Genomic DNA, 17,268 nt, shown 5'->3' with positions numbered 1-17,268 from the left:
GGAGGGGGGTTGCGCGCCTGAACCAACCAACCCATTGATTGGTTTCGGTAGCTCTGGTACATGTCGAACGCTGGACAAACCGATGAATACATCAGTTAATTCTATTTATTCCTACTCACTCGATTTATTTCTGAGCAGCGCGTTCATATCTTTTGGTGAAAATCTACCCTCTGCAGCTGCTTATACAAAAGAGCGGTGCAACGGAGAGGATGTACCTTTGCAACCAACACATCCCACTTAGGAACTGGAGAACAACATTTGAGCCCGGGTTTAGATCAACATCCGGACGAATCACGTAATCTCACTCCTAAAAAGAAATAATAAGACCTTGTGAAACGTGACTGATGCAAATGTTGAGCCCCTTATTATCCTTGGACAGAGTTCACGCTATAAAAAACTGAAGAAAACATTCTATATAAATTCCTCTTTACTGAGCATGCGCAAACAATTGCATTCGGGGTCTTCTACTGAGCATGCACCAGTAAGTGTCCCTTCCCAAGGGCATGCTCACTCATGGCCGAATAAATCTTGAAGATCTCATCACTAGAGAGATTCTGTGGCCTATACGACTGGAGTTGCATTGAGAAGTATTACTGGGGCGGAAGCCGTGCTTGAGTCTGACCTCCTTTGCTTTGAGTCTGCGAGCTGTCTGTACAGGTTGTGCACGATTGTTTATTTTTATTCACCTGGAGGAAGCTGCGTGTTACAGGATTGTTCTTTCGTTATCTGTCAAACTGAGCTCAAACACCGAACGCTATCTGGAACAAATACAACGAAAAGCAGAAAATTAAGAAAACAATGTCACAGCGGGATCCAAATAAGGTTGGTTATGCTGGGTAAATGATACCTGTCGTTGCACAGGATATAATCAGAGAGCAGTTTGGCATACGCCACTTACTAATTAATACATATTTCCGGGGCACTTATGAATGTCTTCAGCAATATTTAGTTTACTTTTTTCCAAAATTTCATGTGACTGCACAGTGCATTCCTAGCTGGTACCAGAACGCATTGCTATTAAGCAGGACCACTGGATTAAACCGGCAGGGATGGGCCAGATCATATTATGCAGCAGGATTCATTTTATTATGCGGCAAGAAAAAGCAAATTGTAATGCATAATATGGCATATTTTGGGACTGTATTACTTAATTATTGCACATGTTAACACTGTCCAAGTAAAGGTAGGTATCACCTCATTAGTACCTTTTTAACATCCAGATATAACAATATGCAACTGAAAGGTGACAAGTCAACCTTTGCAAAGGGTCTTTAACTGCGCTGCAAAACATGTTGCCACTTTTTTAGTGGCTTTTAATCCATTTAAGCTGATACAACAATTTGTGTTGTTGAAATCTGCAGCATATTCAATAAATGATGGATTATGAAGCAAATGTTGTAAATCTTAAATTAAGTGGAAAACGCAGCAGCTGCATAATCGCATTTTCCCTGGAATAGGACTAAAGACAAATAGTTGGAGAAGCATAGCTAATGTGAGGCTGAGTTTTTTTTCTGCATTGCATACATGGAGGCCACTTCATCTTTTCTTCATGGGATGGGATAGTGAGTAGCATCCTGTGGCTATAATTCTGGAATGTCTTACTGTAAATTTATACGTATGGTAGCTGGTGTCACTGGGTGTGACTCCTTCATTATGGATGATGCGTGGAAGTCTGAAGTGAATATGTGCATATTGGCACAAATAGGGAGCCAGTATAGTTATTTTAAGATAAGGTAATGTGGATTTCTTAGTGGGCTCTGGCAATGAGTATTTCAGAGGTGTGCCTGAACCTTTAAAGATGCTTATTGTTGATTTAGGGCATATTGTTACCAGGCTGAAACTCTAGCCATGATATGTGCAGTCATATTGGATACTGGGAGTGATAATGTCCATAACTCTTGAAATAGGATAATTTAACTCGTGTACAGCCTAGTTGACGGGATTGGACACGTTTAGGGTGCTAAGTGTGATGAATTGCAGGGATTTGGTGTGGCTTTTCACTGGAGTAGAGTTTCCAGGTGTGTGCAGTTTGAAATATCAGAGGTTAATGATTTTGCTAATTAATGGTCCATGAACAGATCTTTGGCAGGTTGTTGTGTTTTCCTTGATTGTTTATGTTCTTAGGGTGTTTGTGTGTGTGAGTACATGTGGGTGTGTCATTCTACATGTGTGTGTCTGCCTCAGATGTTACTGTAGGAGGGTTTGTGACCTTTGAAGAATCCCCTGAAGTGCCATTTGTAGCATCCTCCCCAGCCTAGGAGCATGCAAATGAATATGCCACACAGCTAGCTCTCTAACAGACATCTTTATTCCTCAGCTTTCGATCACACACTGCACTCTCAGTACGTCATAACCATTCATAACCACATCTCCCAGCAAGTTACTTAATTCCTCTGTTGAGTCTGCCTTGAACCGCAAGAGTCCTAGCGCACAACACTACTTCCCTCCTTTGTTAAATAAAGAGTACAAACAACAGTCACATTACATTTCCTCAATAAGTCGTTGAGGTGCTCGCCCTAGTCGGCCAAATCAAGTGGTACGAGATGGTTAAGATTGCTCTCAATCAAAGTCAGAGTCAAAAGTTACTTTATTAGGAACTGAAAGCCATAAAAGTCAACATGTTAAAAAAAGAGCATTCATTTCATCAACATAGAAACATAGATTCAGACTTTAAAAAAAACAACACATTGGTCAGTTAAAAAAATATAAAATAGAAACATCCTTTTATCAGTGCAAAAAACAGGATTCAAGTTTTTTTAAATTACACAAAGATTGCTCTCATTGTGCACCAATGGCTCAGGTTCTTTTTCTTGATCTGGACTATTAGGCGGCATCGACTCATTAATGATTCCAGGAGCTAATGAACGTCGAGGTAGGTGCCCAAAGTGTGACAAGTACAGTGTGATGATCTTTCCGGAATGATGCACCGTTACCATGTGTCCTTGCATGTCATAACCCTCAGAGGATCAACTGCAAATGGAGTGTTTGTTTTCCGCTTTCATTTCTGCTTGACCAGGACCCAGTCACCTTCATAGAAGACTGTTTCCGGAGCTCGTCAACACTGATTGGCATATATTTCATCTTGTACTTTTGAGAAGTGTCTGTGACACAAACCTTCACAGCACTCAAGGATCAGTCTACTGTCCTCTGTGGCAGTTTGGTTCCGATGGATCTCCCAAATAGCAATGTGGCAGAACACTCATCAGTTGTGGAGGGAGGAGTTGAATTATAAGCACAGAGGGTCTGACACAGGACCTGGTTTAACTCAATCCCCTCCATCAGTGCTCTTTGAATTACCCTTCTGAGGGTATCAATGAATCATTCCACAGCAGCATTGGCTTGGGGCCACAGAGGTGTACTTTTTTGATGCTTGAAATTTAGTCTGACTAGAAACTCCTTGAATTCTTTCCTATTGAACGGTGGACCATTGTCAGCTTTGAGAATGGCGCAGATACTCCATGCTGCTAAGATGTCATCCGGCCGCTCGATCACCTTGTTATGGATTGTTGATGATAACTCCTCTACAAAAGACAAGTGTGAATACCCATCAATTACTATCATGAGATGATGTCCTTTTCTTAAGGTTTCAAAGAAATCAACTGCAACTCTTTCCCAAACATGTGCAGGAAGGTCAGACATTGTCAATGGATGCTGCATCTTTTTGGGGGAATGCAGTTGTAAAGTTGGCACTCTTTTAGTTCCCTCTCCACCCACTCATCTAGGCGCAAGAACCACACTTGTTCTCTTATGGCTCTTTTGGTGGCTATAATGCCACCATGCTCTTCATGGTCTAGTTCAATGACTTGCTGATTTAGGCTCTCAGTTATTATGATTCTGGAGCCTCTCAATACAACACCTTCCTTGGTAACGGACAGTTCATCCTGTACAGTTTAGAATTTTTGAAATTCAACATTATCAGCAAAAGGTTGAGCATTCTTCTTCCATGCTTGAGTTGAAATGATGTATTTGGGGATAAGCAGGTTCTTATCTGCATTAACAGCAGCAATAATCTGTTCAATGGATAGGGCAGCTGGCATGCTGGACCTCATAATGAATTTAATGTACTTCTCAGCCATTTTGGATGTTAAACTGTGATGATGTAGCGGTACTCGTGAAAAGTAATCAGCAGGGCCCTATCTTTACCCGACTTGTGTACAATTGAATAGTTGTACTCTTGCAGTCACAACCCCCACCTCTCAATGCGAGGGGACATCTTGGCTTTCGGGTTTCCAATAACAGTGAACAGCGCTTGGTAGTCTGTAATGACAGTGAAATGCTTTGCATATAGAAACACATGAAAATGTTTCCAGGCCCACAATACAGCCAGACTCACCTTCTCCGGCTGAGAATAGACACGTTCTGTGTCAGACTGGGTTCAACTAGCATATGACACAATCGGTCTCTGAGCATTCAAATGATCATTATGTTGAACAAAGATTGCCTCTAGTCCCACTAGGCTCTTATCTACTGTGATCTCAGTATTTAACATAGGGGCAAAATTGGCCATCTCGGTTGCATTCTCAATCACATGTTTTATTCTTTTGAAGCTTTGATCATATTTAGCAGACCACTGGAAAGTTATACTTCTGTTTGTCAAGTCTCTTAATGGGCCACTCACAGTAGCACAGTCGCGTATGTACCTTGAAAAATAACTGCCCATGCCTAAGAAGGATCACAGCATGGTGACATCTGGTGAGGCTCAAGTAGCTGACAGTGCTTGCAATTTATCTAGATCAGGAGTCATTTTCTCATTAGAGAACATGTGCCTAAAGAATTTAAGTTTAGTCTTGTGAAACTCACTTTGCTGTATTCAGAGTGAGACCTGCATCAGCAAGTAACTGCCACACTTGTGTAAGAGCCCTGCCATGCTCCTTTTGCGTTGCCCCAAATGCCTGTATGTCATTACTGTAATTAAAAGCATGCTTGACAGGTTGAATTATTTGATGTATACCATCCTGAAATATTTCTGCAGCTAACGACACTCCAAAACTCAATCTTTTATATCTGGACAAACCAACATGGGTCGAAAAGGTAGTCATGTACCTACAGTTCTCTTCCAACTCAAGTTGATGGTATCCCTTGTTTAGGTCAAGACGGGAGAAGACTTTGGCACCATTCAGTTGCATGATCATATCCTCTATGTGTGGACCAGGATGTCTTTTTCCTCGATTGCTTTGGTGGCTTGATGCATATCAACACAGATGCGCACTGCACCTCCACTGTCCTTTTTTGGCGCCATCACTATAGGCGAGACCCATGGCGTAGGACCGGTGGAGTGCTCAATGAGGTCATGCTTCAACAGTGTTTCTAGTTCTTCTCAATTGCTTCTTACAAGTGAATAGCGACTCTGCAGTGGTGCTGGGCAACAGGGGTAATGCCCTCATTAATATGAAGTCGCCATTTTATTGTCTTAACCCTTCCTAGGCCATGAAACAACAGGAACTGACTCACAATTTCAGATTGAGTGTGGAGGTTGTAATTCAGAGATATCAGTCCCATGTCAGCAGCCATAGCAAAGCTGAGTAGGCATGTCCTGGATAAGGTTCCTTGAAGAACGTGGATTAGCTCTTTCACTGATACTGTTTTATGTCACATTGTCTCTGTAAATGACCTTTTACTCTTTAACGCTTTTGAAGCAGCCCATATGTATACTTCATGTTTGACAGGTTGAGGCGTGGCAATGGAGACAGGCTATTAAACTTCTTGACTGGCATGATGTTAATCGACACTCCACTATCTATGATAAAGGTTATGGTGCAATCGTTGAGGCAGTGTCCAAATGAATTCAGTTGTTCTGTTTGGTTGTTTGCCTTTGTCTTTTGCTCTTCCCTGCAAGCAGCCAAACCTACATGTATGTGCCTGTCGTTCCTCGGTTGATACCATCATTGCATATCCATCTTCTTCACTGGCGCTTGCTGATGACGTTGAAGAGCCTTTGTAGGATGAACTTGACAACGCTTCACTTTGACTGGTTTCTACTTGTCGTAACTAATGTTGCTGTTTGGCCTTGTGGGCGTGGCGACAATGCTTCTGGAACCTGGCGCTCATTTACTCTTCTCGCTGTGACGCATTTGGTTTCTCTTTCGCGTTACAAAGTGGTTTTCTTTCCCACAGCCTTTGCATGTCTGTCCCAAGGCTGGACACTTACCTTTATGGGAAATGAAAACCCACATCAGAAACACAACTTTTTTTTCTCTGTAGATGTCGACTTGCTTGCATTAACCTTGTGATTGTGCCTGCTCTTCAAGATCAACGCTGATTTACCTTGTGCTATTCTAGCTTCCATATCAGCAGCCTGTCGATCTGCATGGTCTTCTGCCCTCGCGACTATTAGCACTTTCTCTAAATTGAGTGTGTCTCTCAGCATGCGTCTTCTGAAAGACAACCATCTATGACCCTAAGGCACATGGCTTCTTCATCATTGAATTCACTGAACTTGCAGTGTTTGATAAGCACGTCAAGTCTCGCAACAAACGTATTCATTGTTTCACCAGTTTGTTGTCGTGCTTGATTAAAAATGTACCTTTCATAGTCAAGATTCGGCATCTGATTCAACTTGGTTTCCTTGATTTGACGGTATAATACTGCATCACCTTGTGATATTTTCTTTACCACATCTTTAACTCCATCACCAGCAATGTTTTTAAGTACTTATGATTTACTGATCGCCTGCTTCTTCCAGCTCGTCTATGAATTCATCAACCGCCTCGATCCATACAGTCCATGTGAAACCGATATTGTGCTAATGGTGGTTTTGAATGGTGGTGGTGGTTTGCTGCAGTGTATTTTGTGATCCCTTCTGCTGCCATTGAAAGCATGTGCTCTTCCGACAGCTTTTGCTGTGCACCTGTATCTGCACCTTTTGCAAGCACCGACCTTGTGCTTGGGCCGTCATGCTTGCTTGGAGGTCGTAAGACGCCATCTTCTTTCTTGACTGTAAGTGACTGTTTTTCTCTCTTACACTTGGTCGTCGCTGACATTGTCACTTCAGGATGCATCCAGGGCTGTTAATTTTTCATCGAAATTTTTACTAAATTTTTTTAAAGACATCGTTTTTGTTTTATTTTGTTGTTTTTTTGACGATTTTTTACTTTTTTCTCGTTCTCGGACTTTACACATACCTTATATGGACTTAAAGTTCATGCCCTTGGTTCCGTTCTATATCACTTGGACTCTGCGTTCTTGATAAGGGTATCCCTATTGGTTAGTGCTCCGATCATGGGGGGGTGTAAGATGGATTAAGCCACGCCCTATTTACAACACTAAGTTAGCATAACCGAGATAATTGTTAGCAAGCCAGCTTGTCGTTTCTGCTGCGCTGCACACGACACTGTTGGTATGTGTTATTCATTTTAGAAATGCTGACTCGACTTTGCCTTACAGGATAACAAACTGTTGTTTCACATTCTTAACAGTGAAATGTGTCCTTGGTCTGTACATCATGCAAAGAACGAGTCTGGGTCACTAGAAGGTACAGAGTGTTGTGATTAGATTGATGGAACCACTTTTTAGACATATCATACATACAGCTGCCAATATCTGAAGGACAAGCGTCTTTAATATTGCAGAATAGTTTGGTTTTACATTCATTCGAACAGAAGAGCTGATGCATGAGAGAGCTAGCTGATCCTTTGATGTGATTCTACTAAGCTGATCTATACGGTATGGGGTCCCCCCTGTTAACCTAAGAGACCTTCTAATAGTCTAATAATAATAATAATGTATTAGATTCTAGAGAAAGGAGTGTGGCTGTATACCACTGTCATTATTAGTATGATTGCTCCTTTCATTCTGTATGGTATTGTAATAATGCTTATGGTTCTGATCTGTACTGTTAGTCTGCTAGTGTTAGCCAAAGTACTGCATCTTAGGACGCGAGGTTTATAAAATAAACTCTATAAACTTTACCGTGTCTGTATTATTATGTTGTGGACTAACAAATAGATTCGTACAGGTATTTCGGATTCCCACCACTCCTGAGAAATATCTAAGTCGCTTGTTCTGGTTTGTCTATACATTGGGACCGCCTAGCTAGATCTAGGCTAACGAATGGGATACTAAGCTAGTCGGATAAGGGGTTCTGGGTTCTGAGGGGAGTTTTCTGGTACACCACAATTCTCTGAGGTCCTGGTCTCCTGCGTATAGTTCTGTGCATAAGCAGAATCCCTGCAACATGGCGCACCTAACGTTTGGTCTTATGATCTGAGACGCTTTAGTAGTACTTGAGTTTAGTCCACAACTACCCTCACTCTCGTTTCCGGAAAACAAGAGTGACGGTTTAACCTACCTAGGTTTTGACTAAAGGTTCTATCAAGCTTGAAAATTAAAAAGGTTACAACTTTTGAGCCCAAGTGCTACTGTAAATATCGTTGTTACTCTTTAGTGTGTCCTTATGGCGGTTAATATTCCCGCTCATAGTAGGGTGCCTCTATGTACTCATTTGAGGGCTTATGGGGTCCCTGATGACGGGATGTCCGTGGTCTTTGTGGTCAGTGCTGATGCCACCTACCCTTATGAGTTGTTTTACTCTTGGGTGACCTTTGAGGAGGTGGATACGGACGATAATTTGTTCCACGAATATACAGTCACGCCTGTGCCTGCGGTTTATGCCCCATATAGGACGCTAGAAATACCTATTTCTGCATGGCAGCATACAATTTGGTTTGATGGCGCCCTCCCCCATGAGGTCGTACCGGCGAGAATGGGCCCGTTGTCCATTGCAGGGGCCACTTGGCCGGTACTGGCCGGATATACTCCACACCCACGCTACCTAACGGTGGGAGTGGGTGATTTACGAACACTACACACAGCCCTGATTACGGTCCATAGGGCTTTAGTGCAGTATGTGTCACGCACAGTTCAGGTGGGAGCACCTGCGGTTGCTGGGCACGGGACGGATCACCATCACGCGGTGGTGATTGGCCCTGTTATGGTTAATGCGGTTGTCGGCAAGCGCCCCCTCAGTAAGGATGAATTTCCTTACTGGCTTGCGGAAAAATTTGATCAATTAGAAGCCGTGTTTCCAAACACTACACCTGTGGATAAACACAGGATACTCACCATTACTTTGCCGAAGGACTTGGTCCCTGAACATGTTGATTGTGACAATTGGGGCAAGGTCTTTGCTGCGACCTATTCAAAGTGCTACGGCACTCCGTCTATGTCTGTACTACCCTCCGTCATCAAGAAAGTCCAAGAAAGTCATGGTGCGGAGGCAGCTATTGAGTTAGGATTAAGGCTTGTCGACAGTTTCGATGTGGTTTGTTCCATGGTAATGGGCAACCTCAAAGGAGATGCCATGCAGCTCCAAGTTGGTAATATGCTGGAACTTGTGGCTGATGCCGATAAACCCAGGGAGTTCGCAAAAATTATTGCGAAAGCCTATAGGATGGTTGGCCGTAGTGCCTTAGGCGTGAAACCCACCATCAAAATTCCTGATGTAGTGCAGCAAACTAAGGTGAGTTCGTCTACAAAAGACGAAAAGCCCAACTTTCCTAAACAAAGTTGGCGAGCCAAAAAACAAGAGAAGCAGCAACAGAAACAGGTTTCTCGTCCTGCCTCACCCGTACAGTCGTATAGTGAACGCACTTATGATTTGCGCGATCGTACTCGTATTAAGTCACCTGATAGATTTCAGGTTTCTGAACAACGCTCTCCTCGTTCTTCACAGGAAACATCGACTTCGCATACTGGTGGTGGAGAGCGTGGGAGAGGACGGGGAACTCAAGGTCGAGACCAGCCCCGCCAGACTGAGGGTAAAGGCAAGCAGGAAGACACTGCCAGACAACGTCCACCGTTTCAGAAAAAGAAAGTTGCTGCTATCTCAGCGAGATATGCCTCAGATGGTCAGGACACAGCTTCGGAACCTGACATGGGCACTAACGCTGCTAGACAGCGCGGCGGAAGTTACAGTAGTGCGGGAAGCATTGCGTCCATTTCTGGAGGCGACAGCAACTGACATTTATGTGACAGTTGAAACTGCTGATACTCTCGTAGCTCCCCCAGAAAGATTATTTGAAATAGTCCTTAATTTCGAGGGTGACATACAACGTAAAATTAAAGTGTTTTTTTGGGATAATCTTACGACCACCTATGATATTCTTTTGGCGGAGAAAGATTGGCCTCCGGCTTTCATTTTGGAAGCTCCAAGGGGAGAGGAAGTAATTCTTCCTTCCTTTGGGCACGCAGTGCCCACGGATGAGTCTAATAGGTTAGCCGGGGAGTGGGCACAGGTGCTTGCACCTGCGTTATATCGTAATCAGGTTGGCTTGGATAAATGTTCTCCCAATCATGAGATTCCATTGCGGTCCAATCCCCAGCCTCAACCCCAATACCCCATGCGTCGCGAGGCAAGACCTCACGTCGCGTCCATCCTTGAACAATTGGAATATCAAGGAGTGATTGAGACATGTGTGTCACCCATGAATAATCCTTTATTCACTGTGACGAAGCCTGACGGGTTGTACCGCCTAGTTTTGGATTACCGGCATTTAAACTCGCATTGCCGGACGTGTGCGGTACAAAATACTCATAGTTCGGCTCTCGTCGATAGTCTTGTGCGAAAACGTTTCAAAACCACGCTCGACTTATCCAATGGCTTTTATTGCCATAACCTGGCCCCTCATAGTTATGAGTGGACGGCATTTACCTCGGGTGGAAAACAAAAATTGTTCAAACGGCTCCCAATGGGCTATAAAAACAGCCCTGGAGTTTTTGCCGCTCGCGTGGTCTCTCTCTTAGAGATGGTAGACCCTGAGGCATACTCGTATGTTGATGACATCTATCTGACTGACGACGAGTTGCTTCCACACCTTGCTCGTGTGGATAACATAGTGACTATGTTTGCAGACTTCGGTTACAAGTTTAACTTTAAGAAGTCCCACATTGCTGAGTTTACAGTGTTATTCTTGGGATACGAACTCAATAATGAGGGTCGAGGCTTGGCACCGCAATTCCTTGAGAAATGCGCACGCCTTCGTATCCCTACGACACTAAAAAGACTACAATCCCTGCTGGGCTTTCTGAATTTCGGTCGATCCTACATTCCTGATTATGCCCAGCGTATCAAGACGCTTTATGCCTTGATACAACCAACTTTTACCAGATCTTGCTGGCTGCCAGAGCATTCATTAGCATTGTATTCTTTGCAGACTGATCTTCTTACTGCTAAATATTTAAAAACTCGTGACAACCACACCAACCTGGTCATTAGAATTGTTCCAGGCGCGGAGGGTTTCACGTACTTAACGTTCAATGAGGGCGACACAGTCCCCATTGCATACAAATCTCATCTGTACACTTCGGCTGAGCTGCGTTTTTCCACTGTTGAGAAAGTCTTAACGGCAGTTCAGATGGCGATCCTGAAAGAACGAGCGCTATCACAAGGAAAACGCATGCTAGTGGTAACACCGTTTCCTGCACTGGAAGCAGTCACTAAAGCTAGTGTACCGAATTCTAAGGCTTTGCATCCAAGGTGGATACAATGGGCAACCTCCTTAGCTTCGCCTGACGTCGAATACATCTTTGACGCGGCGTTGCAGACTCAGGAGAGTTTGGAGTATGAATTTGTTCATCCTGCTCCTCTGTCATTACGCCCCATCGAGGAATACCATTGTGTCATATACACTGACGGGTCGGCGCAACCCGCAACTGGATCGAAGCACGCCTATTCAGCGGCTTGCGCAATTGTAGTCGGTACTTTCGTAAATGGAGAGTTCCAATCTGATACAGTGCATACGCAGTCATTGGGTGATTGTACCGCGCAGTTGGTGGAGCTTCATGCTCTAGTGCTTGCACTTGAGTTTGCTGATCACAGGGTCACTACTCTTATAGTTAGTGATTCTTACTATTGTGTTCAATCTTACAACGACAATTTGCTTTTTTGGATTATGAATGGTTTTCGTGATTCCAAAGGTGGCACAGTGAAGCATAAAACGCTTTGGGCTCGAGTGGCAGTACTTGAAGGAGGTCTGCCACTTGTGAATGTAATTCACACTCTTGGTCACCAACGAGTTGGTGTCCATGCTGTCGGTAACAGTTTGGCTGACGAGTCAGCAAAAACCACAGTGGCGACATATTTAGTAGCAGCAGTAACAAGTTCAAAATCTAAGATTGATGCTGACATCTTGGCAGCTATTGCTGCTTCTGAGACTGGGACAAACTTCCCTAGAGGTTTCCCTTCTCGATACCATTATCACTTAAGTCCTGATAAAGTCCAGTTAGTGAGGATTAACGACGTTGGTGATAGATTGATTCCCAACGCGGACAGCAGACCAGCTTTGATAACGGCTGCCCACGAAGGTGTTGCGTCTGCGCATGCTGGAGTGTCAGCAACTGTGTCTCTTTTGCAGCAGCGTTACTGGTGGTACGGTTTGTATAAACAAGCGCGGGCTTATGTGCTTCATTGTGACATTTGCCAGCAGATTAAACCTTCTTCTGTTGCGCGTCCACCTCCAACGCAGCTGCATATATCTAATCAACCACTTGCGTGTGTTTATTTAGATCACTGCGGTCCTTTTACCTCTGATACTGCGTACAAGTACATCTTGGTTGCAGTGGATTCGTGCACACGTTTTCTGTGGGTGTGGCCACAAAGGAGTGCTGATGCCAGGACTGTCATCAAAGTATTGCGTGTCTTTATAGGGAGTTTTGCATGTGGTACCCTTCACTCTGATCAGGGCCCGGCATTCGCCTCTAAGGCGTACAAAGAAGCTATGAGAAGTTTGGGGGTCCAAGTCAAATTTTCGTCTCCATACCGGCCTGAGGGCAATAGTGTTGTGGAACGAATGAACCGTGACCTAAAGCAATCGTTGACAGCCAAGGTATTAGGTACAGGCCGGAACTGGCTTGCCCACTTGTATGACGTCCAACGTGCACTTAATAACCTCCCTAGAAGGTCTCTGGGTGGGAGGACCCCGTACATGATGCTCTTTGGAGTGAGAATGTTTGTTCCAGACCTTGATGGTCTAGACATGGCGGCGGCTGCCGCGCCTTTTGACCTAGATGACCACTGTGCTGTATTGCAGAATCTACAAGAAGCCAGAGACACTCTAGCAAAGGATCACGTGCCCTCTACATCCGAAGAAGCGCTCCTGATTCCGGTAATCGGCTGGCTACTTCGAGTTGGTGACCTGGTCCGTGAGAAGGTGGAGAACAAGAAGGAGTTTGGCCCCTCTTATCGTGCACCAGTCCCGGTGCTTGGAGTACTGGGTACACTTACAGTTGTTTTGCCTCCACTTCCTGGTTGCAAGGATAACAGGTACATTTCAATTGAGAATGTCAAGCTACACAGGGTGGCCGATTCTCCATAGTATGACACCTTCGGTTTCCTGCCCTTCGATGCTGAGAAACTCTGTTGTGGTGCCACCCTCTATCATCGTGCCTGAGGTTTCCATTGAGATGCTCACAGTTGCTGATCCACCTGTGCCACCTACTGCTGGTGGTTTGCCTGACGATCCTGAGTATGCTTATCCAGCAGAAGTCCCTTTACCACTATTACATACCGCAGCACTTACCCAGTCCCATTCTTCCTTTGAAACTGAATCATTGACTTCCACTGCCCCTTCCAAAATTTCTAAATTTTTTGCCTAGTTCAAGAGACATTTTTTGGTTGCACCTTGGACTTACATCTGGCTGGTGCTGATTTGTATTTTTTTATTCATGACAATCGGCTTTGTGGTAGTGTTTTTTAGACTTATCAATGGACACTACCTGAATGAACGTTCTACAATTCAATTAATTGATGGAACTTTGGCCCCCCATTCCTCATCACACATCATGAAAAGAGACCAGACGTTTGTGAACATCACCGCCTGGCCTGTACGTGATGGGATTGCGTGGGATGCAGTGAACTTTCAAATTCATGGTCCCACCGAAGTTATTAATGTGCCAACTGTTTTTCGTGTTTCTATGGGTGATGTAGTTAAACAAAACATCCGATCAGATGATTGGGATGTACAAGCAATAGAAGCACTATTTTCTGATTTGAAATATTATGCTGCATTTGATGCTGAAGATCTGTATTTAAATACTGCAAACTATGATGAGCAATTTTGTTTTCAACATTATGGCACACATTTCCTACACAGAGCAAATACTTTTCGAAATTTTGTTAATTTCAATCAGTGGGAACATTGTCCTGTCCCTGTGACTGGCAGCTCTGCCACTTTATTGAAAAAATTCACATACTTTTCGAATTTTAGTGTGTCAGACCCTGCCTCTTTTTATTTTAAGGTGGCGGTAGAACCCACTTCTAAGGTTAGATTGACACACACAAAATGATTATATTCCAAATCCTTTATGGATGAATTGGCTATTGGAGGTTATGAAGTATGGAAAGCTACTATCGATCTTAAATCGGTTTGGGGAACTAAACCGTGGCAAGTACAGGGAACGGAGGCCTTGCATCGTGCCTGTCTTATCCCAAACCATATATTATTTTTGAATTTGTCTATTTTTCAGACCACCTGTTTTGGATTGGCTATATCTAAAAAATTAATTTCCCCCTCGATCCCGGATCTGGGTGCTTATCCTGGTTGGGAGAATCACTCAGATCTGTCCCTTACTATGTTGCTGTCCCTTGTTTCCAATGGCACCTTCAATATTTCAACATTGAATCCTGAGGGTTGGTTGGTTTGGCAAACAAGCTCAGACTCCTGTCAACGTCGGTTTTTGGATTTGGCTCCGGGGTATACACAACTTAGGGTTGACCCTCGTTTTACATCTTCACACACAGTGACTACCTACTCTGTAGGTAAGTTATGTCAGTCGTGGCTGCAACATTCCACGTTAACTTCAGTTAAGCTTCATTTATCACGATTAAATGACAAAATAGATTTGAATGATTTTATTAAAGGTCCTGCAAATGGCAGGTCCAAAAGATGGGCTTATGCTATTTACAATGAAATTTGGAAATTGTCGCAAATTGAAGCTGCTTCTAGATTACGTGCTATTGACCAGGCCAATATGGAAAAAGTATTGGCTGTGATAGATAATAGTATTAATACTTTGTCTTCTAGAATTTATACATTAGATAATATTGTTTCTTCTGTCGTAGATATTGTGCAGGATGATGTATCTGTGTTGTATCATGGCCAAAATCAGTTGCGTTCAATTATGCAGTTTGCATGGACATTACAAACGTTAAAGGCAGGGAAAGTCCCTTGGGATTACATGAATATTTCATCGTTGTTCCTTCCTTTTAATTTGACAGCAAAACAGCAGTTCATGTCCATGAAAGACGCAACTTACGCATTGTTGCACATAGAAAAATTAGAACCTTTACCTTTTTCTGTTGCTGAGTTGAATTCAGCCGTGTGGCTTATACACGGACTAGTCACTTTACCTTTTAGTCTGTTCAAATTTAGTTCGTGCATGAAGCATTATGCCATTGGCAGATATGAACAACTTGGTGATGCGTTCCTGCACGAAGTTTGGTCACTTCCGTTCACTTACAGATGCGTAAGGGATGGCAAGGAGGTTTACTTAAAAGGTGAAGAATGCACTTCCGCTCCTGATCATTCTGTGGTTTGTAGATATATACAATTACCTGGCGCTTGCAATATACACGCTCCTAATTTGGCTTGTGTCCTAAAGGGGATTCCAATGCCAGTTATAACGTCTTCTTTTAAGCTGCTTGCCAACGGTAGTTATTTGCTTTTAAATAGTGAAGCTTGCTGTGGGATGCTAGTGGGTATTCCTTACATAGTCACTGTTTCGCAAAAAGTAGTTTGCTGTAATAACGTCCTTTTCCCACCCCCGCAAGGCCGACTCGATATATCCATCTGGCCAGCGATTCCAACCTTGAACGCAGAGTTCAATAGGATGAGCAGAATAAGGGCTCTTTTGTCTAAAAAAGAGGTTGCGTTGACTTCGTCCCGTGAAACATTTCTTCTTAATGTGGCGAACACACGAACTGAGGTACAAGCTCTTTTAAATACTGACCTCCCCCTCCATTTTGGAACCTTGATTCAAACTATCTTTAATGCTTCGTCTACGACTGGCCTTAGTCATTTTTTTTAAATTGTGGGCTCGGGCCTCGTGACATCTTTCCAGACTGTTTTTGGTGTGATCCCCGCATTTTTACATTCTATTTTTTCAAGTGTTTTCGGAGGGTTCCCCTTGCTCCTCGCTTTGGTGGCTGGGATCCTCTTGTTGATTTGCGCACTTCGATATGGCTGCACACCAGGAGTTGCAAGACAGCATGCTCCGCCTGCTCCATCTTCGTAGCCAGATGCTTGATTACTATGGCACCTTACCTCTGGCGGTCTTAAGCGTCAAATATGGATTGTCTTTCCGTTTTCCCTTTTTTACTTGTGTGCAACCTGTCTTTCATTGCCTAGATTGTCCCTTCCAATGGGCTCTGGACTTGTGCCTGTCAAACTTGGCGTCACCTGACCCGGATTTTGATGAACTAATGTGTCCCTTAGTGGCTCATGAATTTGATTGTTCTGGTGTCGGGTTTATGGCTTTGGGTGCTGCACACGGAGTCCTTGGTAACTGGGATATCGGAGAGGTGGCTATTGAATTCCTTGAAAGGAGTTATATCGAGGAAGCTGACAGTTGTCCTATCATGGTTCTGGATGCTCCGATAATTGATGCACACGTGTGTTCCTTTCCGTTGTTAAATTGGATGGCAGATACTTTTGCGGAATGCTCCAATGATTTCCTCTTGGAAGCTGTTGCAACTTACGGTGCTTATACCTTTATGGATTGACTGATTGACATTGTCACTTCAGGATGCATCCAGGGCTGTTAATTTTTCATCGAAATTTTTACTAAATTTTTTTAAAGACATCGTTTTTGTTTTATTTTGTTGTTTTCTTTGACGATTTTTTACTTTTTTCTCGTTCTCGGACTTTACACATACCTTATATGGACTTAAAGTTCATGCCCTTGGTTCCGTTCTATATCACTTGGACTCTGCGTTCTTGATAAGGGTATCCCTATTGGTTAGTGCTCCGATCATGGGGGGGTGTAAGATGGATTAAGCCACGCCCTATTTACAACACTAAGTTAGCATAACCGAGATAATTGTTAGCAAGCCAGCTTGTCGTTTCTGCTGCGCTGCACACGACACTGTTGGTATGTGTTATTCATTTTAGAAATGCTGACTCGACTTTGCCTTACAGGATAACAAACTGTTGTTTCACATTCTTAACAGTGAAATGTGTCCTTGGTCTGTACATCATGCAAAGAACGAGTCTGGATCACTAGGAGGTACAGAGTGTTGTGATTAGATTGATCGTACCACTTTTTAGACATATCATA

The 17,268-nt window shown here is 43.5% G+C and overlaps 1 protein-coding gene across 10 annotated transcripts in view; it reads left to right on the top strand.

Annotated features, from left to right (window-relative positions):
• Nucleotides 1-489: 489 nt before the first annotated feature.
• LOC146821355 (uncharacterized) overlaps nucleotides 490-17,268 on the top strand; it is a 60,655-nt gene continuing 43,876 nt past the window's right edge. For 5 of the 10 annotated variants that reach the window (XM_085612296.1, XM_085612293.1, XM_085612292.1 and 2 more), the window contains exon 1: nucleotides 610-822. In XM_085612296.1, coding sequence (XP_085468422.1) covers nucleotides 799-822 — 24 coding nt within the window. In that variant the 5' untranslated portion in view covers nucleotides 610-798. Of the gene's footprint in view, nucleotides 823-17,268 lie in introns of all 10 variants that reach the window. The other 5 variants (XM_085612295.1, XM_085612294.1, XM_085612291.1 and 2 more) reach the window with 2 other exon arrangements.

This window comes from Triturus cristatus, chromosome 6 (assembly GCF_964204655.1).
Source record: "Triturus cristatus chromosome 6, aTriCri1.1, whole genome shotgun sequence".
In the NCBI taxonomy this organism is placed as follows: domain Eukaryota; kingdom Metazoa; phylum Chordata; class Amphibia; order Caudata; family Salamandridae; genus Triturus; species Triturus cristatus.
The sequence above is the reverse complement of the archived record's forward strand: the minus strand, read 5'-3'. Positions and strand labels throughout refer to the sequence as shown.